At 40.0% G+C, this 23,629-nt stretch overlaps 2 protein-coding genes across 3 annotated transcripts; both read left to right on the top strand.

Annotated features, from left to right (window-relative positions):
* Positions 1–13,519, top strand: nsmce1 (NSE1 homolog, SMC5-SMC6 complex component). 2 transcript variants are annotated; one of them, XM_080442026.1, is made up of 8 exons: positions 1–90; positions 1,772–1,900; positions 4,590–4,711; positions 5,487–5,564; positions 7,058–7,204; positions 9,582–9,698; positions 10,978–11,104; positions 13,053–13,519. In XM_080442026.1, exons 1-8 carry the CDS (start codon positions 66–68, stop codon positions 13,076–13,078), a joined length of 771 nt encoding a protein of 256 aa, XP_080298152.1. In that variant the 5' UTR covers positions 1–65; the 3' UTR covers positions 13,079–13,519. The 2 variants fall into 2 exon arrangements, with proteins under 2 accessions (XP_080298152.1, XP_080298153.1); XM_080442027.1 differs by having other exon boundaries at positions 1,772–1,885.
* A 3,359-nt stretch (positions 13,520–16,878) lies between these two features.
* Positions 16,879–21,278, top strand: LOC308094774 (uncharacterized protein). The gene is made up of 8 exons (XM_080441600.1): positions 16,879–16,984; positions 17,602–17,649; positions 18,737–18,801; positions 19,106–19,143; positions 19,882–19,961; positions 20,447–20,509; positions 20,885–20,935; positions 21,179–21,278. The coding sequence occupies exons 2-8, from the start codon at positions 17,629–17,631 to the stop codon at positions 21,230–21,232; spliced, it is 372 nt and encodes a 123-aa protein (XP_080297726.1). The 5' UTR covers positions 16,879–16,984; positions 17,602–17,628; the 3' UTR covers positions 21,233–21,278.
* Positions 21,279–23,629: the final 2,351 nt, after the last annotated feature.

A 23,629-nucleotide genomic window follows, 5' to 3' on the forward strand; every position in this document is an offset into this window, starting at 1 on the left:
GTATCGCATGCGAAGGCGCGGGCTGTTGCTGCACTGCACTCACTGCAGCTTCTTCCTGCAGGCTGATGAAGTTGGACAAAGCGAGTGAAAGTGAGTAATAAAATGCGTCACAAAAAACACCGACTCAAGTTCTGGGAGCTAACTGCTGTAACTGGTATCCACCCAAGGAAACAGTGGTTCGGTTTGTTTTAAAATGATGACATGGTGGTGAAGGATAGCAAGCATGCTAGCAAGTGGGTTGCTAATTTTCTGTAAACTTCCTGGTAGCCCCCTCAGTGATTAAACTGAGGAGCAGCGTTGCCATATTTTGTGAGAGAAATAAGCAACCAGGTCTAGGAAAACAAGCCCCAAAGAAGCAACCTAGCCTTGGAGGCCACATGAGCACTTTAAACTTAGGCTATTTGAAAAGTGCCAGGCGTTGTGAGCTTGTACATCTGCTATTTTTTTTAAACTCTTGCAATAAAATGTGGAATATATGGAATATTTTTTGAAACATTCTAACATCACAAATGCTCCCTGGCACAAAACATTCTCATGAAAATATTTGAGAACCGCTGGTTTAAATAATAATTAAAACATTTGGAAGCAAGCCTTAATAAACAAGTACACTTTAGAAACGAGCCCCAAAAAAACGCAACCACCAATATTTAAAGCAACTTTACAGGAAAAGAAGCCCAAGGTCGCTTATAGTAAGCGGACATGGCAACACTACTAAAGAGACGAATATTAATCTAAAAAATAGCATTTGCCAAGACAATGAATGAATCAATTAAAATGTAATGTCAACGTGGTTATGTGTAATTCTACGTAATTGAACTGCAGCAGCAGCGTTGTGATTTGACAGATGCTCTTAATTTAAATGAAGACAAATGGTACCATAGTGTTTTGTATTTGCTCTGTTTTTGAACTGTTTAGACCACTGATTCTCAACCCTTTTTAATTTCAAGGACCCTTTGAAATGAATGGTGGGGGGTCCCCCAGTTTGATACGCATTTGGCCACGGACCTCCATTTGATATGATTTGTAATCGCTGTTCCCACATTTCATGAGAGAAACAATGGTCTATGAAATAAAGCCCCCAAAAGAACCGGTTTGTCAATCGTGAGGGAATATTATTGGGACCCCCAATCTACACTGTAAAATCCTTAGTGTTAAAGAGTGTACACATGGAACCAAATGGACCCGTGTGCCCAGACCCCTGAGGTCCATTTGGAGGTTCCTAACAACTTTGCTGGAGACCCCCTGGAACCCCCTCAAGGACCCCTCGGGGTCCCCGGACACCACGTTGATAACTAGTCTAAGTCCCACGATGGTCTCTCTGGCCCGGCCTGGCAGGCCGGAGCTCCATGTAATCGTGCTGAGCGAGGCTGTGACAAATGTCTGTCTATTTACTCTCTCAGAGTTAAATTAACACTGAGGATTTTAAAGTGCAGATTGGGGGGTCCCAAAGATTACAAACTGTGTTGCCAAGTCCGCTTATTATAAGCAACTGTGGGCTTTTTCCTGTAAAGTCGCTTGTAAATATTGGTAGTTACTAACATAGTTAGTTAGTTAATATTCCTCTCATGGTGTGCATATGCTAATGATCGATACAGTGACAGTGTGTCACAATGATGATGGGGAAAGTTCAAAATGGAATATTTTACAAATCAAAGTCTGTAAGAATGTATGTGCTTATAATAATTTATATGTGCAAAACAATTCCATATTGGGCCTCAAAATGTGATTTCAGTTGATTATTGTATAACCACTGTTATTTTTGGTCTCAAAGACAGTCCAGATATGGCGCGAGCTATGACTGACAGCCACCGGAGGTTCCTACAAACTATGATGTCCAATGGCATGGTCGACGAGGTGGAGGCGAGGAAGCTCCACCAGCATTGCTGTGAGGCACACAACGGTGTGATATTTTATGTATACTTAAACTTTCGCTTTATGCATGGTTGATTGATTTATATCTTTATTGATCATGAAATAAAACGTATGTCACATCATATGCAACATACATCTGACCCACCATAGTCAAAAGGAAAACGTAAAAAAAAGCTTACAGCTTCTTTCCATTGCGGTCCTTAGAATGAGGTGTGTATTATGTCATGTAGTGTGGTGCTGGTGAGTGCATGAATTGTATAGAGTTCATGATCATGTGCTAATGTGTCCCTGGGGCACATACAGTATGAAGAAGTCTCTGAGGTGATGCGTGGGTGTACCTGCCAGGCTGCCACTCAAAGTGTGTGTGTGTGTACGCTGTGCAGTGTGGTTCCATTTAACATCATGAAGTCAGGTGGTGTAGCTTGAATTGAGTGTGTCGTGGAATTGTGGATCAATCAGTAATTGATGAGGTAATGGGAGTCGAGAGACAATATTCTAGGTGGTGATGGTATGCTTTAATGTACATGATATCATGAGGAGAAGTACGTTAGACACACAGTCTGACACAGATCGGCGGTACGGTTGTTCTGCCCACGAGCACAGGGCTCAGACCATAGTTATATATATATATATATATATATATATATATATATATAGCTGCTACAAGGACAAGCTGAACCATAACAGACGGGCTGTAACAAAAACAATAGCTATCAGGCCTAGCGGAGACATCTTGGCTCCTACAGGCTACCAAATATCATGTCATTTAATAATGTATTATATATAGTACTATTAAGTGATGGTAAAATACTAAGGTTAGATATAAACAGCCATAACAACAATATAGTATAATCTATAATTCTTCCTCAAGTGCTTGAACATTTGTATTCCAAATGGCTTTACTGACATTTTGTAAAACAAAATAGACAAGCCTATAGACCTTGGATAATTATTTCTGATAGTATTGGAACATATGAATAAAAACTTAATTTTCTGTTTTGCCTTTTAGGCTTCGTAATAAAACATTGAACAGGGCAGATGTGACAAATAAATAAGAAATTACTGACATATTTAAAAATGTTATACTTTTAAAATAGAATGTGTCACAAAGTGATGCGTTGTAAGCTTGGTGATCTGCTATTTCTGCTATTTTTGTAAAATGTTTGAAAACGTATGAACATTTTTCAACATGGAAACGATTATGCCGATTATGCAAATAATTGCGATTATCTAAAAGAAATACGATTAGGCCATTTTGTAATAATTGTGACAAGCCTCTGTATTACATATTACATTTTATTACGTTTATTTATTATTATTATTTTATTATTATAAAATGCGTAAATAGCAGATCTACTAGCTCTCAACAGGTCGCATTGTAAGCTTGTAGATTGGCTGTTTCCACACACTTTTCTGAAAGTATAAAGTTATTCAACATGTCTGTCATTTCTTTTTATACTGAAGTAATTTGCCATCTTGTTTTATTTACGAGACTTAAAAGCCAAACACAAATGTAATTCTTTATTTCTAGGTTCCAATGCTCGATATCAAAAACACGCATCCTTAATCAGAATCAGAATCAGAATCAGTTTTATTGTCACATCACAGGTTTACAAGGTAAAAAAGTGGGTGAAATTCTTTTTTGTACATCGTTCCCATCGCAACGTTAGTTTCCATAGAAAGAAGAGGGGGGGGGGAGAAGAAGAGGGTGGGGGGCAGGTGGGAAGGAGATCAAAAACAAGAGAGCAACAGAAGGCCAGACAAGTTATCTACATATTTACAAATTACCTGAGATAATAAATAAAAACTAAAAAAACTAAACTAAGGTGCCTGAGCATAGCAGCAATGTATTGTACTGTGCATGTTATACTTATACTGTGCATGATAGACAAAGGACGTTAAGGTGCTTAAGGAGCACAATAAAAAGACCCAAAAAAAGTCAGTGCGTTATACAAGGGATTAAGGTGCAAAAGGTCAGTGCGTGTCCACCTAGAGTGGACTGACCCTAGTATAATCCGCATGTAGCTCCATGAGGGAGTGCAACAAAAAGTCATTTGTACCTGGTGTAGTCCACAGGTGTGTCCGAGGGGGGGGCTAAAGTCCAAGTCATTGTCCCTGGTATAATCCACAGGTGTGTTCAGGAAGAGCCAGAAAAGTCTGCGCCGCCTGCTGTCAGGCTGCTGAACTCATCCAGGCTTATGCCCCATTCAGCATTCTGACAGCGGCTGGATTGAAACTACACCAAAATCTGGTGGTGGAACTCTTGATACTGCGGTAGAGCCCCTTGCCCGGTCGCGGTCGTTGTAGGGGGTTGAACAGTCTATGACTTGGGTGGTGCTTGTCCTTGATGATGCGCTTGGCTTTGACCACGCACCGCTTTTTGTACAGTTCCTGGAGCGCTGGGAGCTCGATTCCCATTATCCGCTCTGCCGATCGCACTACTCGTTGTAGGCTGACCTTTTCTCGGGCAGTGCAGTTCCCGTACCAGGCCGTGACACAGCCTGTTAGGATGCCTTCGACAGAACTGTTGTAGTACAGCCTGAGGATGCGACGTCCTACTCCGAGCTTCTTCAGGCGGCGGAGCCAGTACAGTCGCTGCTGAGCCTTTTTCCTCACGTGTGTGGAGTGCGTCTCCCACAGTGCGTCTTAATCACAATTATTTGTACAACTGATCGTCAAGTAAACCTTTCATGATCATGTCCACTTGTTTGTCGCAGCAACCTACTCTCCGGACAGACTGGATCAGTTCATTGATACCATCAACGCTCCGCTGCAGCCCCTGTTCATGCAGATCAGGAAGGGAATGTCTGAAGAGGACGGTCTGCAGCATTACGCCTTGGTTAGTCACTAAATGCACCACTGTGCTGTTTGTTTTGATGTTTTATCTATTCATTAAAATCTATTAATGAAAGGACATGTAAAAATGTCTTTTAGCTTGGCCTTTATTCTCATATACAGGCAAAATCCTGTTCATTTAAAACTGAGCATTTAAAAACAATTGTATGGGAGATGACTGGTTGCCACCCAGAGAGGCTGTGCTGCCATCTACACGTATGGTAAAGGCAAGGCTACATAGGTTTTAGAAATAGAAAAGAAGATGGAGAATGGTATAGGATTTTCCTGAATAAAGTAGTGATATTTGGCTAAAACATACATTTATTTATTTACCTTTCTATTATACAGCTTTGCTTTATTTGGATGGAAGAGACAGGACATTGAGGGCTGAGAGGGGCAAGTCATGATGAAACACAGGTCTCCAGCCAGAAGCATACAAGGGATGTGATTAATGCATTAGCTGGCTATCTACCGGCACGTCCTGGAATAGCATAGTAATAACAGCCTATGCTATAATCAGAAGATTGCAGTTTATAAGTAGTGTTGAATGACATTTGTTTTATACAGTATATCTCATGTGTGGCCCCATCCAAATGGTAATTCCAGCATGTGAACATTGAAGGAAGTACTGCAGTTTTTTGTCATAACAGCATTATGGCAACAACTAGGAAAATACAGCTAAGGTTGAAAAGAAAAACCTGACTTAAATAATGTTAGGCCATCTTAAATAGAAAATGTACTTGCCACCGAGACCAACAGTGTGTTGACTTGATTCCCAGGTGAACATGGCTGAGACGGACATCTCCAGGATGTCGTCAGATTATGCTGACAACGAACTGGAGCTATTCAGGAAAACGGTGAGTTGAACGCTTACAAAATAACATCAGAATTCTTGTGGACACATTTATCCACAACCGTTCATGAGTCTCATGGACATTATGGCATATCAGGGCTCATGACGACTTCCTATGGCAAGCTGTGAGAACTCCAGACCACAGAATTCCTTCAGCTAATTAAGGATGAATGTAGTTTCTATTTGAGTAAATGTGGCATAATACGGCCGTCCCTCCGTCAAGCCAATTCGAATATAGGATTAATATTGCCGTGTGCACATATCATAGCTCTGGACAGAGTAAACGCAGTTCAGCTGTCTATGCCAGGGCTCTTCAACGTTTCTCAGGCCATGGACCCCTTAGCTGAGAGAGAGATGAAGCAGGGACCCCCACTACGTACTGTTTAAAGTTGTGTTGCAGATTAAACTTTTTGATAGATTTCATCGATAGCTTCATAGACTTGTTTGACATTACCTTCTATTAATATGTTGGACTCGTGTTAAAGTGTATTTTTAACCTTTTAAACCCTCAATATTTAGTCAACTTGACCGCTGGCTCTGTACTTCGTCTGCTCTTTTTCCCCAACTCTCCGAAAATAGCCGATCTGCAAGCTCACAACGCCTCGTGTTGTGAGCTTGTAGATCGGCTATTTTCGGCTAATCTTCCCCATCACACAAAGATTTGGCGGAACCCCTGTAGTTACTCTGAGGACCCCCTGGGGGTCCCGGACCCCCTGTTGAAGACCCCTGGTCTATATTGTTAATACTGGGGGTGGTAGTGGCTCAGGAGGTTGAGCGGCCGCTTGGTAATCATAAGGTTTCAAGATTAGAGCATTTGAAGTGGTCAACCTAGCAATATGTTTAGAAGGTTGTTCCATAAATGTCATAAAAGCAAAGGTTAAAGCCTCATTCTGTGATGTCTTATGTAGAACAGCAGGAACAATATGATTACAGTAGTAAGTCATCATCATTTTACATATTGTGTTAATTGTTAATGTTAAAGGGGCCACACCATGAATTTAAAAAATATATATTATATATAAATATTTCCCCCTAATACGTTTTAAACAGGTTGTAAGCCTAAAAAACATCCAGATATTTTTTCTCACAATCTGACTGTCTGTCATTCCAAGCTTTTTCAGCTGCAATACCAAAACGTCCTTTTGGGCAGGGGGGGGCTACTGAGCAATTCTGTCTGGCCATCATCAATGCAATGGCAAGGCAAGTGATGTCACTTGCCTTGCCATTCTGAAATGGCCTGTTCAGACACGCCCATTCTGAAAATCTCTGAAATGAGAATGAATGACTGAATGTTAAAAAAATATATTATAAGATATAAAATAATATATATAAGAGACACTGGGGAGCCCAAAAAATCCCCCCCCCCCCCAAAGAAAAAATGAAATTCATGGTGTGGCCCCTTTAAGGAAACACGGCTTGTGTGCGGGGCTCCTTTCACACCGATCACAAATCGCATAATAGGACTTGGCCATAAATGTGTGTGTGTGTGTGTTTCAGATGGACCTCATTGTGGGATCTGATGATGGGATAGCCTCTTCCACCGACATCCTGAACAGCACTGACAGCATGCAGACCAAGAAGCTGAAGAAGAGCGACACGGAGCACCTGCTGAGTCGACTCGTACAGGACAAGTGGCTCAGTCAGGTTCGAAAGACGCAATGTGTAATTTCTGTCCACTAGAGCAGTGCTTCTCAACCTTTTCAGGCTGTGACCCCCAAAATAATTATATTCTAAGTCAAACTGCGGACCCCCCAAAACAATCCCCAAAATAATTCTATTTGAACTGGGGACCCCCCCAAAATAATCATATTTGAACTGGGGACCCTCCAAAATAATCATATTTGAACTGGGGACCCCCCCACCCTGATAAGCACTTGGAATGTAGGAGTTGAGGCATTACATTTAGTTTGACTCAGTTCCACGGATAAATATTGTGAAAACAGCAGATCTACAAGCTCACAACATTGTAGATCTGCAATTTTTGCCTCTTTCTTATTTTATTTGACAATTTGGCCAATGTTTGACCAGTCTTTAGTCCTTAAAGTGTCACTTCACTGTCATCTGGCGAACCCCCTAAAACCAGGTGGGGACCCCCCTGGTGGACTTTTATGAATTAGTGAAAATAACAGGGAGCTTGTAGTTCTGCTATTTTCACTAGTTTGGGACCCGGGGAGACATCAAACTTCTCTTTTGGGTACCAATGCACTAGAGGGTGCTTGTGTTGTGTGTATTACTGTATAACATAACCTGGAAATATCTGCAAAAAGGTTTAAAATAATGTTTGGGTTCATTTACTTTACACAAGTGTACCATATGCCAGAGGCAGCCTGTTTTGCAGAATTCACTCGATAACGGACTCATGGACAGGAGCTTAAAAATCTAACGGCTGTCATGGCTGAATCCTGTGCAAACGCCCAGTGTTCTTGTTTTAAACTCACAATCCGGGAGTAATTTTGATGAATAGTTAAAAAAAAATTAGATGGTAGAGTATGTTAACACATTGAATGCCAAAAACGGTCCGGACCGTTTTTGAGGATCCAAACGAGAAGTGCCGAAAACGGTCCGGACCGTTTTTGACCCAATTCTATTTTTATACATGTGGGCCACGTGGGGCGCTAAAACGAAACTTTGACATCACCCAAGGAGTTTCTGAGAAGAAGAGGCTGGATCTGGCTCCATGTCAAAAATCCTTCCGGTCGGCGTTTTCAATGTTATCTCCTTGACTAAAAGCTTAATATCTCCATTTATTTTTAACGTGGTGGAAACGAGCCGTTTTCGATCGGCGATCACGCTGCAATGGAGGATCGCGTTAGAAATATTATTGTTCCAGGCGTTAGTCGGGACCCTCCGCCGTCTCGCACGCACGCTTTGTTTACATGCACTTCCGCGTCGGGGCTTCTACAGCACGAAACGTATAACGCAAGTGGATGGAAGAAATGCAGGCACTCAACGTATAATATTTTAATAAACCTCTGGCACCCAATGTGTTAATACAATAACTATTACATTTGAAGTTGTTGGAGGTGATCTCCCAAGTAGATCCTCGTGTCAGGCAGGACAAGTCACTTGAAGCAGACGGTGCACTGGATTGGACTCTAGTCTAGATATGCCGCCCTCTTTATTGTAGTTCAGACATTGTTGCAATTACTGTACCTTTCTCTTTTGCGAGATATGTAAAACTTATGGATTGGAGCTTTAAAAAAAAACAAGGAAAACCTGTAAGGACACGAAAGAAACATCACTGGATGCACCCTCTTAGCAGTGAAGGGGACAGAGTTACTGTAGATGCAGAGCTGCAAGGATTTTATTGTCAGCTATAATGTCATAACAATCCAATGTAGACTTACTACTAGGGCTGTCACAATCATGACATTTCACTTGACCATCTTACTAAATACGCAAGTGCTGGAATTGTAACCATCCCTGAGCCTGCCTGCTCAGGGGATACATTGAATCTCGACCATCAGGTCAAAATTTGTGTCTGATCCTGTGTCTAGGTGAGACATGACCTTTGACACGATCTAAATGTGTCAATAGAAGAGCATGGAGACAAAATACAACCACCCCTATTGTATTAACCCATTAAGACCTAAGGCGATTCTTAAGAATGTTTTCTAAATCCAAACAGTTTTTTGAAAAAAAAAAAGAAAAGTCAAGTCAAGATTTTTCAAAAATAGCAGATCTACAAGCTCATAGAGCGGCACTCGGTGCCGCGCTATGAGCTTGTATATCTGCTATTTTTGCATAGCCAAAGAAATCTAAAGTGACACAGATGCGTTCCAGGTCTTAATGGGTTTAACATACTCTATCATACAGATTGGACAAAATTGTATTGTATTAATAAAAAAAAATAAGTTTCTTAGTGCTGCTTTAATATTAAAATAAATATGATTTATGTTTTTTGATAGACCTCATGGGTCCAAAACCTTGTTTAGTTTAGATCTTAGATGGCCATGGCACATACAACTGATTGACATTTCCTGTTTTGTATTGATTTGTTTGTTTTTCTGTCTTTATTTAGAAACAGGGTTTCTACACTTTGTCCACCAGATGCATTATAGAGATGGAACCGTACATCCGCACAATGTATCAAGACCAGGTCAAAGTTTGCAAAATCTGCCACAACATCGGCTTGCAGGTACATTACTACTTTGTCTTGTACTGTAGTTAACACATTGAGTGCCAGGCAGGTACTATGCATCCAAATCATCCAGCGTTTTTTACTGTGTTTGTTACCGATCTTTGGCGTAGATCTACGTTAGAGATGCGCGGATCGCGGTTTTAGCCGCGGTTGCCGCAGTTAACCGCAGTTTGGGTCGATTTGGGTCAATCAAATATAATAATGAATTAATATTGGATAAACCGCGGGTGAAAAAATGTGGGAATTACATTAATATATCAATCTATAGGCCTATTATAGCTTTTAAAAAGCGCGACTTGTACTATTTTAATATCACGTCATTTTACATCAGGCACAAATTAGCCGCCTACTGCAAGGGGTCTTTGTACCGGCTGTAGCCAGTGTTGCCAGATTCTGCGAGAGAAATAAGCAGCAAGGTCTATGAAAACAAGCCCAAAACAAGCACCAAATTACCCCAAAAGTCGCTTATAAAACGCAGACATGGCAACAAATCAAGTTAAAAGCGAAAGTAAAATAAATGCTTCAAGCTCCGTCTTGTTGTTACCATAGATATGGATTGTATACAGTCACTACATCGCGACAGACAGTGGTGAGTAACATTGTTTGTAAGAAAACTAACGTCAGGAAAATAATAATAATTTGATGTGGTCGGTGCAGATCTAGAAATAGGATGGTATAATTAACCGCAGTCGGATGGCGGGTGGATAATGAACATGTATATGCGGATTCGGTTGACGATAAACCCTATCCGCGCATCTCTGTTAGATCTGTATATGCACGGGTGTTTGTGTGTGTTCTGTGGCTCCACGACGCGGCGACGGGATGTGCGTGTGTGTTGTACACACTACAGAGTACAAACTCACTCTCCATCCCTGATATACTGTCTGTTCACAGCGCATTAAAACTGCTCACTTTGGGTGATCATATCCCCCAACGGGTATGGTTTAGTGAGAGGAATTAAGCCTGATTCACACTTTGTCACACAATGGTGTTGCTCGCCGAAAATAGCACATCTTACACGCTCCCAACACGTCACGTCGCATTGTCAGCTTTTAGATCTGCTATCTTCGGTGAGTGACATTTATGTACCCGTACACAAGATGTAACAATGAAGAAACCTTGAAAATGTAACCTTATGACAGTATCTTCAAAGTTTCAACAAACTATAAACCACTGTACATGCTCCTTTTGAAGAGATTGTTGATTTGTGTGAAACATCTTTGTCTTGTATTTGAATGTATGAGGCCTCATTGTATGAATTCTGACCTCTTTTCAGTGCCAAATGTGTGACAATCCTACATGTGGAGCAAGGATGCACAACCCATGTGTAGCCAGATACTTTAAAGGAAGAGCAGAACCACGATGCCCTATGTGTGAGGAATTCTGGCCGCACGAAATCCCCGGTAAAGACACAAGAGTGGCTATTTTGTCTTTTCCACACCTTGATGATGATGATGATGCAGTCATAATATTGTTGCTGTCCGGCAGAAACCTCCTATCTCTATATTAAAACTTTTGGGGTTTTCTCGTAAATTAACGTACTTGATCATACTACAGCGTCACACAAAAGCACCAAAAGTAGCAGATCCACAAGCTCGATAGCAATAGGATTAAAGGATTAAAGAGTGCTTGAATTGATCACACTAGTAATTACCTGTGTCAGAGGCATCTTTAATAAAATCCTAATGGTCCCGGGTATTTAATAAAAGCAAAGGTTAAAGCCTCAATCTGCAATTTCTTCAACTGGTTAGCTGTATGTAGAGCACCAGGAACATGATGATGATGAAGCCCGTTCTCTGGCAGTCATAATATTGTTGCTGTCCGGCAGAAACCTCTTCTTTCCATATTCAAAGTGTTTTCTCGTAAAGTAACGCCCTATTTGATCATACTACAAGCGTCACACAAAAGCATCAAAAGTAGCAGATCTACAAGTTCGAAACGCAGCGCGAATATTTTATCGCTGTATTGCAGTAACCTTGTATAGTATATACAAGTTCAACACCGTTACTTTTCAGTTAACTCATTGAGTGCCATTAACGCGTTTCACGTGTTTGTACCGCTATGGCGCAACGTGCCAATGACGTGTTTGACGTGTTTTTGAAAAAATTGTAAAAAAAAATTAAATAACATGTTCAGAACCCAAGGTATAATTATCTGAAGATTTGCAGCTCCATCCACTCCTTGTTTAACGTATAACTGAAAAAGGCTGTATCTCGCTTCCTAAGCACTTTTTTTTTACTTTGAAAAAAACTCTGGGACAACATAATATAGAAATAATTATTGTTTATTCGTTTTTGTTCTTTTACATACTCATAGGTAGTACAATTGAGTGCCAGAATTGCCAAACGTTTAAAATATATATATATATATTCTGGCACTCAATGAGTTCATAGAAAAAATAACCAATGTGGATACAGTGGTTGTTATTTAGTCACAAGCTCTCGTTAATACTTTTAATTGTATAATATTTCTCTGCTGTCGGGCAGAAACCAGCTAACTCCAAAATGTTAATTTTTCAGGAAATGACAAAAACAAAAAATAAGTTAGGAGGTTTTGTTCATCACTGATAAGAACAAGCTCCCAATGAGGTTGGAGGTCAAAGGGGGTGGAGCCTGGAGTCAGCAAAACCAGCTAACTCCACCCCCCTTTGGTGGAGTTAGCGGAAAGTTTGAGGATCCAATGGAGTTAGCTGGTTTTGTCAGAAGCGCTTTTTAATACTTTTAATTGGTTAAATATTTTTGTAATCAACACACAGACGTAAAGGGTGTTCAATAGCACTGATTTATGGAAATAAAAATGTGGAAAATGGCTGGTTTCTGCCTGACGGCAACGATTTATGAAACCCAAAGACAGACTTAACTGTGCAAATGTACAGTGACAAATGCCCCAACAACAACTAACCGCATTCAACCCGACTTCCTATTTTGGGCAAGTCATTATGCTGTAGGCAAAATAAATAGCAAAAATGGTAGATGTACTGTACAAGCTCACACGTGTCACGATGCAACACATGAATTTTGTAGATCATCTATTTTTTTGCCACAGTCTAAAATAGGGCATGAATGTGAACATACAAGGTTTCTGCCCAACAATGACAATATCATAAATGTGCCCAAATATGTTTTATTTATTTTTCAATCGTGAATGATGAATAAAATAGTTAGTTATAGAGGAATGGAAAGTGAATATATTCTGTAAACATGCAGTGTATTATTTCATTTATACTCGTACGACGGTGTCATTTTCAGCAAAATAGCAGATCTACAAGCTCACTAGGCCTATGTCTTTGCATTATAGATCAGCTATTTTCAGCATCCGTGCATCTGTTAATTATCCACCTGTTTCTTTCAGAGTTGAGGCGACCCAGTCAGGCCTAGCCTGAAAAATGAAGAAGAATCAGCACTGGTTTCAACAGACACATGTGTTTCTATTGACTTGTTTTTGTTGCATTGAAAGGACTCTCTCTCCCATGTCAATTCTATGGTGATACTTTTTTTGTTTTAAAAAAGAAGAGGAGATCCGAGAACTCACAAAATGTGGAGCAGAGGAAGTAAAGTTAAAACAAATTTTATTCTAAATTGCCATCATATTTCGACCAGTTAAGGTCTACCATCAGTTCTCACCCCGATGAAGACCTTAACTGGTAAAAACATGTTGTCAATTTCTATATAATAACATTAGTTTTAACTTTACTTCCTCTGCTCCACGTGTTTTGAGTGCTCGGACATTTTTATCTCCTGTGAGCACCCGGTTGGCCTCCGTGTTTTCTTTAAATACTTTTTTGTTGTTGAATAAATTGCTTAAATGTTTACATCCGAGGTCAGAATATCTGTTATATTTTGTGAGAGAAGTGGAATTAATGCTATTTTCAATTAATACATTTCTGAGTTTTAGTATAATAAAGTTTTAAAGGTGGCTTTTATTCTGGAATTCCACTGTTATCGTAACACAGTGGTTCCCAAACCTTTTTCTCGAGACCCAAAATTGAAATGTGATGTCTCCCTGGGACCCAAACTAGTGAAAATAGCAGATCTACAAACTCACAATGTGTCAAGATGTGACACATTGTGAGCTTGTAGATCTGCTATTTTCACTTATTCTGAAGTCTTTCACGTTTATGGAATTTCTGAGATTCTTTTGAATTTATTCATGATTTTGAAAAATGTCAGATTTTTTTTTATTGATGACATTTCTTTTTACAATCTTTTGAAATTGTACTGAACTAAAAAACGTCTGTTGGACCCGCGGGTGATGTTAAACCCGTGCAGGGTTGTGTCAGTGAGCGTATCTCTACATTTTTTTTTTTTTTTTTTATCCCACGATTTTGTAACCCTATTTTTTTACACCCAGTGCCAATTGTCTATGTAATCCTGGGCACTACCTTCCCTCTGCCAACCTAGGGAGGCCAGGGCCGAGCTCATGCCTCCTTCAATGCATGAGAGCCAACTGACCTTCTTGTCACCTGACAGGGGAGAGGTTCCCTGGTTGGACGTAGCGCGTGGAAGGAACACGTTATTCCAACCAGTTCCTTTCCCCTCCATCAGGCGCCCCGGCTGGCCAGGGGGAGGCAGTATAGTGACCAGGATTACTGCATGTTTTTGTGAGGGTACCTACCCTAGGAGACACGGGGAGAACATGCAAACTCCACACAGAAAGGACCTTTCGCCAACCCCACCTATGGTATGGGCACTGATGACGTGGAGGAGAGAACACGCCTACACGCGTATCTCTACATTGTCCAAAGCCTGGTGTTCGTGGTGAGACTTTACAGAGCAGCTTTTTCCAACTTTAGTTTCACCGATAACATTTTAATGCTTTACTCCATCAAAAAATCTTCCCACTTGTTTGTATTAGTAGGTTTTCTCTGTGATTTCCATTCATGTTTATTCACATAAATGATCAAAGCTTTTTCCACTGTATGTACATTAGGCCTGACCTCGACTAAGTCGACTGGTTAATCGCGGGGGGTCCGAGTCGACTGCGTGTCTCTTAGTCGAATATAGTCGGAAAAAAAAAATAAAAAAGTTTTTTTTTTTTTCTTTTTTTTTTAATGCCCAAAAATGTTTTAAATTGTTTTTCGGCCAAGTCTACACCTGCAACCACACGTAACTTCCACTTTTTTCTTCTTATTCCTCGTCTTTGTATTGGTATTGTTTGTGTTGGAGCGCCTCAGTGCGGCTGCAGAGTTCATGTGCAACCTCTTCCATAGAGAGATAGAGACACTAGAAACTCTGCTGGAGACACAAAACAAACTGTGTAGACTTGGCCCTTTGAAATAAAATTTATTTTGTCCCTAAAAAATTTTTTACTCAACTGCCAGTCGACTATTGACAATTAGTCGCCAATTAGATTCGACTAAACAAATCCTTAGTCGGGGACAGGCCTAATGTACATTGGAAGGAGCTGGCTCATACGTCTGTATGTGTGTGTTGAAGATAGTTCCACTTCATAAGTAAAATGATTTCCCTCTGTGTGAATCCTCATGATTCTTTAACCTTAGAGTACTTCAATAATGGAAACTATCCCCACACAAGTTGCAGTTAATGGGCTTCTCTCGTATGGATGCGCTGATGTTGTTTTAGACGACCGGTTGTGCTGGACCTTGTCCCACACTGGTCACACTGGTAGGGCTTCTCTCCTGTATGAACCCTCTGGTGAATTTTGAGATTACCTCTCCATCTGAACCTTGTCCCATACTGATCACAGTGGTAGGGTTTCTCTTCTGTATGAATTTTCTGGTGTTTTTTTTAGACCACTGATGGTGTTTAACCATGTCCCACACTGGTCACAGTGGTAGGGCTTCTCCCCTTTATGAATACCCTGGTGTTTTTTGAGACCAAGGGTTGTGCTGAACCTTGTCCCACACTGGTCACAATTGTAGGGCTTCGCTTAGGAATGCGACAAAAAAAAAAAAAATCTCCATGAATTCAAGGCTTCATAGGGTGTGTAATTGATAGAAAATAAGTCCTTTTTGGGTGAACTACTCCTTTAACTTTGAAATTCAACCTCAGAATGTCCCTATTATTATCTGGGAGACAAGATTCTGAGCAGAGGTGGGTAGTAATAATGAATTACATTCACAAATTACATAGTAAATGCAGAACATCTTGTTTTAACCCATTAAAACCGGGAAAGCATCTGTTCCATTTTAGATTTTAGCGTTGGCTATTAAAAAATAGCAGATCTACAAGCTCACAGCATGGCACGGAGCTTGTACATCTGCTATTTTTTTTTAATCTTGAAAGTGTTTTTAATACAAATCTGCTCTTCTGAGGGTCCCTGGCACAAAACATTTCCAGATGGAGGAGGTCCGCAGCCATATATCTATCAATCAATTTGGAGGTCCTTGACCCAAAAAAGATGGAGAACTAGCCTACTGGTTTTAGTTTAAAAGGCATTTGTATAATCGGCCTCAGGTGGGTTAATTCTAAACAGCTTTTATTCTGAAATTCCACCATTACCGTAATAACGCACTCGTACGTGCAGGAGGATTGATGGGGCTGCTGGGCTTGACTGTGATTTCCGAAGTGAGAGGAGTAGGCTGCTGATGTTAAGTGCGACTTGTTGTGTCGGACCTGCAGAACAAGACATGTCTAATGTCAGTTTGGACAAATCTCTTTTCTCAAAGGCTTGGATTGCACTGCTGAGGCTAGACAAGAACGGTTTGTATACCTTTCTGTCTGCTTTTCTTTCTTTCAGAAGGTTGTTTCATTGTTTGAATGCTATCTGTACACAAAACCGTTTCCATAGCAACAGGGCTATATTCTCCTCTTGAGTGGCAGTTAGACCTGTACCATTCAGAGAGAGAGAGAGAGAGAGAGAGGGGTACGGTTTACAATGATTGTTAAAAGGATAACACAAAAAGCATTAGGGGCTTGTATCCATTGTGGTCCTGTGTATTCAATTCATTAATACATTTTAAAGACATACAATAATATGCAAGACATAATCAACACTAGTAGCAATGAAGGTGTATGTACAGTAAACATTTGGTGGTGGGGGGGGGGGTCCTTTCTGGGTGCTAAGCTTGGAGGACTTTTCTAGGACCAGTTACAAATTGCAGACAGGTGCTCTTATTGCAGTTTTGAAGGAGGGTAAGGAGTCGTGTGTGTGTGTGTGTGTGTGTGTCTCTGTCTGTCTCAAGTTACTTGGCAGATTATTCTAATTCAAAAGCTGTGGGGATGAATTGACCTTTAGTTGTGGCTTGTATTTCAGATGACAAAGTGGTGGCTTTGAAGGAAGTGTCCATTCCCCAAGCAGTAGAGGCTGCTGTGGTCAAGCAGGTGGGTGTGTTTGGGGTGGTGGATGGGGTTTTGACATTGTGAATGTGAGAGAGGGGTCCGGAAGGATAAGTGACTGTTTCACCTGCTAGAGCGTTTTCAATATGGCATCGGGGAGCAACAGCAAGCACGGGCCAGTCACTGCCACGATGTTGCAGTTTTCCATTGATGGTTGCTGCAATGTTCATGTTCCAGGTGTGTGTGTGTGTGTGTGTGTGGGGGGGGTTAAGTGTGAGGGAATATTACGTCTGCTTGTTATTTTAATCCATATCAGACATGGTTGCCGCGGCTGTCCTGCCTTACTACATTAATTCATGGTTTTCAAAATGACACACACAAATGACCACAAAACATGGTGGCAAGGGCATGATACACCACTTTATTTTTTAAGCTCAAGGGCCATTGGTTGAACAACTATGGACAGAGCTTTTCTGTATACATTAAAAAACTAAAAGCTTATTATTGTGGCATACAGTATAGAAACATTTCGCCCAGGTTCTAGCAAGGACCATATGGGAAATAAGTCCATGACTTCGTGTTTTATCCTTAACAAAGTGCACATCATATTATTTGTCTTTTAAAATGTCCAATCAACTAAACTTTATGCTCTGTCCTTTAAGATCATTGCCAGCACTTTTGGGCTGAACATGGCTGATATCACATTCAAGGTAAGGCATTAATTTCATTTCCCCACAAAAACAAGGGCAGGCTGTCATCCCCTGGAGGGGTGTTTGTCCAGGGTTTGGTCATTAATAATAATAATAATGATACATACCGTTTATATAGCGCTTTTCTGATTGCTCAAAGTCACTTTACAAAACAGCAACAAAGTAAAAACAACTTTATTAGGAAAAACTAGTTAAAAGGTTAAAAACTATAGAAGTAAAGGTACAGTAAACAAAAGGGGGGATTAGGATTGGTTAGGGCATGCAAGTCTGAAAAGGTGGGTTATGAGTGTGGTTTTGAACGTGGCGAGGGTGGAGGCATCTTTGATGTGAGCTGGGAGTGAGTTCCAGAGGGAGGGGGCGGCCGCTGAGAAGGCCTTGTCACCCCAGGTTTGTTTCTTTGGGGATGTCCAGGAGGTTTAGCCTGGTAAACCCTCCCTCCGGAAATCTCATTTCCATTCGATTTCAGAAGTGAAATCAAATGGAAATGAGATTTCCGGAGGGAGGGTTTACCAGGCTACAGGAGGTTGGCATCAGGAGGGGGCGTGAATATGAGTACATTCATGGCAATCTGAATGTAATCATGAACCATCTTGTGTGCACAGTTGAGATTTTTTAGCCTGAGGGTGGCGCTAGAGGAAAGGCCATGGGGTCTCCAAATAGGGTTCATCCTCCAGGGAGCACGAAATGCACACAGCAAACTCCCTGGCGATCCAGACAGTAGTTGTTGAGACATTGTTTGGGACTAAAGTGGTGGTTGGACGGACTAACTGATCAGTTTTCTTTTTTTAATAATCTATAAGAATCTTATAATTCACACTTGTTTTTTTTTTGGCTATGGGACTTTGGGCCCTATCTTGTGCGCCTCATTACCCCATATCCCTAAACGTTTTAGCCATTTTTCACTATTTTGAAAAACATTTTTAAATAGTTCAAATAGCCGATCTATAAGCTCACGTGTCGATGCAGCTATTTGAACTATTTTAAAATGTTTTTCGAAATGGTAAAATATGGCTCATACGTTTAGTTAAGGGGTAAGGCGGCGCACACGATAGGACCCTGTGTGTGATCTGTCTGTCTGTCTCTCCAGATAAGGAACCACCGTGGCTATCTGATTCCCCTGAACAGCTCTATTCCTGCCAACAGTAAGCACATGTAAGTTCTGTCTCACAGTGGTACAGTATGTAGCCTTATGTGTTTGTTCTCAGTATGGAAGTCTGGTCTCTGAGCTGTGATTAGGTTGGAAATCCTTTTGTTTTTAGACTTGCCACTGTCTTAGTACTGTGTCTGATCTAACAAAGTTCTTTACAAGACAAAATAAATATGCCTGACAGATGACAGCTTTATACAAATGTACAAACATGTAAGATATTCCTTCTACATAAAAGCAAGCCTATAGAGAAGTGCTTTAAAGCAGAATTTCTGCATTGATATTGATTTTGACACATTGTCATTATAGGCCATACGTGCTGGAAGTCGCCAACATCTTCCAACATGGTGAGAATTAACTCAACTGATGTTCTCTTCATTATTTATGCAGATATGAACCTCGGTATATGATATATAATATACAGTACCAAACATTCTCAGCATGTTTAAAGGTAGGGTATGTGACTTTTTTTTTGTGGTTAAAACAAAACATATTTTGGTTAAAACACTATTTTCTGATGGTAATCATTGCTATAGAGTGTTTGTTCAGTAACGGGAGTCTCTCCAGCTTTTCATTGAACAGAAAATAAATTTTCAAGTGGGTTTAAAAATTTCAGCCAATCAGTGTTCCAATTTTGTCTGCTCATTTCTTTGTGTCCTCACTTCCAATTTCACTTGTCTAATCTGTGTCCTGTCTGAGTTCTCTATCCTGATTGGATACAATTGGTATCCCGACCTGAAAATGCATTTTCTGGTTAATAAAGAGCTGGAGAGACATGGCGACTCCTGTTACTGAGCAAACATTCTATAGCAATGAGTACCATCAGAATATAGAGATATTTAACACTTAGTTTAACCAAAGAAAATCACTTAATCTACTTTTATTATACATTGGTATACTGGAGAAATGTTGGATACAACTTCACATTTATGTTAATGTGATGCTGTGTATCTCTGTGTTCTCTTATGATCCAATTACTTGCCACATTGGTTAATTAATTAATTGTTGTTGCTGTTTTTTATTGAAGACGGTACATAAGGAAAGATATGGTCAGCGTGCTGTCAGTGTTTATTCTGTGTTTACAGTTCGTCCCAAACCCAGAACGGTTGCCATGACAATGATCAACAAGAGTATGAAGACCAGACTCCAGACCATTGACAGGAGGGTACAGCACACTAAACCATATTGTATAATAATGGAGTAAACAGGCATAATGTTAATGCTTAATTAATTGAGAAGTTAAATCGTTAAATGTGTTCAACACATACAGTTGCAAGTCACCAGCATACTCACATCACAAACAATAAGGGTTTGCACTCAAAACGATGACATTGTAATCATTGTTGTTTCCCCCCAAATTTAGTCAGTATACAGAACTTCTGTATACTACCTATGTCTGCTAACTAGGGATGGGACGATATGAAAATTACATGTCACGATTATTGTGGCAAAAATAATTGCGATTTTAAACAGAGTTTTAATGATCAGGAAACCGCTATATCATAATGTGACATCACATGGCGTCAAAGAAGGGACACAAGGAAAATATAGAGGCAACTCAGGCAAGCACACATTGACAGTAATTGCTTGTTTCATATTGTAAAAAAAATACAAATAAACATTAACGTGACACAATGTTTCTCTATTTAGATTCAGAGACTGGAGGATCTCCTGCCTCAAATCAAACTCAGACATCATGAGAAACTCAACCAGGTATTATTGCCCCTGCACTCTCTCCAATAAGCACAGTAATAGACTCGGCTAAAACGCTTTATGATGTGCTGTCACGACACGCTGCGATGCAATGCGTTTTGAGCTAGTAGATCTGCTATTTTTTAAAGATTTGGAAAAATCTTGAAAATGCTGAAAATAGGGACAGCAGTTAATGTGGTTACATTTTAGAGATGTACCGTTACCATTTTGTTCCTTCCCCATACCGATTCTGATACCCATAACTTGCGTATTGGTCGATACCGACTACTGATGCGATACAGTTTATAATTTATACTCTATTGATCTCTGTGGGTAAAATGTGTCCTCTGCATACAGCTTTAGTCCAACAGCAGAATGTCCTCTCTGTCTTCTCAGGAGATCGACTCTCTCAGCCAGAAACTGAGGTTTCTTCACAAGAGAATGCAGGTGAGAGACCAACTGCGTGGAAACATGTTAAGCATCCATCTGTTGTCCTCCTGATTCCAGGTATCGTCGCGGTCGGACAGAATTTCAACTTTATCTCCATATTTCAACTTTGTATGTGTTTTTCCATTTCCTGAAAAGTAACAGTTTTGGACTGGTTTCCGAAATATAAAAATAAAGATCTACTGGGGTATAGTGCAGATCGTACATACTGTTTTTTTTGTTTGTTTATTTTCTGTGTTGTAGGTGGCAGATTCCCACAGCTGGAAGGGGATGCTGACCAGAGGTCCGCTGTGGTAGATCAACCCTGCAGGGCTTTTTCACCCCTTTTTTTTCTCTATATGGCGGTGTCGCGTTGTTATAAATACACTGTAGAGTAGATGGCAAATCAAATGTTATAATTATAGATGGAAAAGGTGCCTTTTGACATTTATATGTATAACCATTATAGTTCAAGTGAGCTCTTAGTTTGAGGGGAATATTCAATTGTCAAAGACTCCAAACAATAACCTATCTCATCTCACTCACTCTGTTGTTTCTAACCCCAGAGACATATCGCAACTGTCATCCCTTTGTCTCTCCCCTGAGAAATGGAATCCCTTAAGCAGTGCTCACGTGTTAGTGTTCTTACATGGTTAACAATGGCAGATACACACTTTAACAAGCATTGTGAAAATACATATTCAGGCCTAGCCTTGCCTAGGATTGACCATATAAAGCACTGTGTTACAATGTCACCCTTAATAGATAGTACAAACAGCAGAGGGCGCTGTTTTTCATTCTCACTGGCTCTGGGTTCCCAGATTGCCCTTAATATAATAAGATAAATTATTAACTTGTGTTACAAAACCCAAGATTACATACAACATTTCATATACATTTAGACTACAGCAGCTACATATTGATTGATTGATTGAATACTTTATTAACAAGTTGCAAACAGTACGTAAGAAATGCCTAAAAGGATAACACAATGATGACTTGTTTCCATTGTAGTCCTATGTATTCAATTTATCATCGAGACATACAATAGAAATCATATTCATTTTGATATTGGTAAAATATTAGTCATCATGTATTTTACTTTATTTCATTCATCAAATTGTGATTTATTTTCTTTATAAGAAAAAAAGTACAACTCATTTTTTATTTATTTTTTCATTTATTTTTGTAAGAGAAATAAACAAAATAGCCAAAGCAAAATACTCATTTGATTGTGGACAGCTTAGGGAAGCTGAGAATAATAGAATTTCTGGAAAACACACCGTATTAGTTTTTGTAGTCAAATTAAATTAAAAGTCAAAATTAAAATGCAATATAAAATAATATAATATAAACTACAGTATAGTGTATATTGGAGTCATTTAAAGATGTCCAAGGTTCACTCCACTAGTGTGTCCCCTGAAGATCAAAAAGCAAAGAGAAAAAACACATTTAGTTAACTTAACATTGTCAGTATTTCAGATTCTTGTACTCCCAATGCTTAAATTGTTGATTATTGATACTTACAGGTGATTGGCCCAATGGTGAGGGGCTTGAAGGGTACGGGTCTGGAAACAGAGCGACGTTCCCTCCTCGAGCAAACCTGTGAAAGGCAAAGGAATATGAGCAGGACAAGTTTATTTTGTAGGCAATTCAAAGTGCTTTACAAAAGGGTATTTTAAAGACATTTACAGAGACATAAAGCATAGAAGGAATAAAATAAAAACAAGAGGCATTAAAATGCAGCTATACAGTAGGTTAACGAAGCTGCACTCTATCAGCTCAATACAGTTCAACATTTTGCATCAAGGGATTAATCAGATGATAATGTAGATGAGATTAACATTTGTATTTGAACCTTCTGTTTTTGCTTTAAAAGTACTCCGTTTTGATTGTGATTGTGTGTTTCAAATGTAATTAGACCGATCCCGGAGGATTTGTGACTTCTCAAAGATTCATAATGTAAAGGCAAGTCAGTGATGTATTTTGGAAAATAAATGATGTGACTCACTGGAAGCCAGTGCCAGATATCTGAGAATTGGTGAATGTGCTCAACTGTAAACCCAGATGGTGTCTAGGAGTCACAACAGACCTTCAAAACATCTCCATTCACATGCCATTTGCAGTGCTACTGACTAACTGTCTGAGAGGGCATAGAGTGACACCTACAGGCGAACAGGAGGAGGCGCTCTGGTCACACAGGTGGAGGTTGCAGTGAAGGTAGACATCTCTGTAGTTTCCCTGGAACAGGAAGAGCAGGGCAGAGAAACGGGCCCGGAGGGAAGAACCGCTCTCCTCCACTGTCACTTGACGACGGTCGCTAGGACACCTGGGGAAAAGTCAGGTTGTAGGCCCATGACACATCACTATTTCATCCCTCATTATTTCAATTCATACGTAGCTAATTGATTGGTGGGCAATTGACATGGGATGGACAATTCTAGCATTGCACATTCAAATGAGAGCCAATAAAAATAGACAAGCACTTAGTATGCAAATTTTTTTTCTCTATATGGCGGTGTCGCGTTGTTATAAATACACTGTAGAGTAGATGGCAAATCAAATGTTATAATTATAGATGGAAAAGGTGCCTTTTGACATTTATATGTATAACCATTATAGTTCAAGTGAGCTCTTAGTTTGAGGGGAATATTCAATTGTCAAAGACTCCAAACAATAACCTATCTCATCTCACTCACTCTGTTGTTTCTAACC

This window comes from Gymnoscopelus braueri (assembly GCF_963280865.1).
Source record: "Gymnoscopelus braueri genome assembly, chromosome: 11".
Lineage (NCBI taxonomy): Eukaryota > Metazoa > Chordata > Actinopteri > Myctophiformes > Myctophidae > Gymnoscopelus > Gymnoscopelus braueri.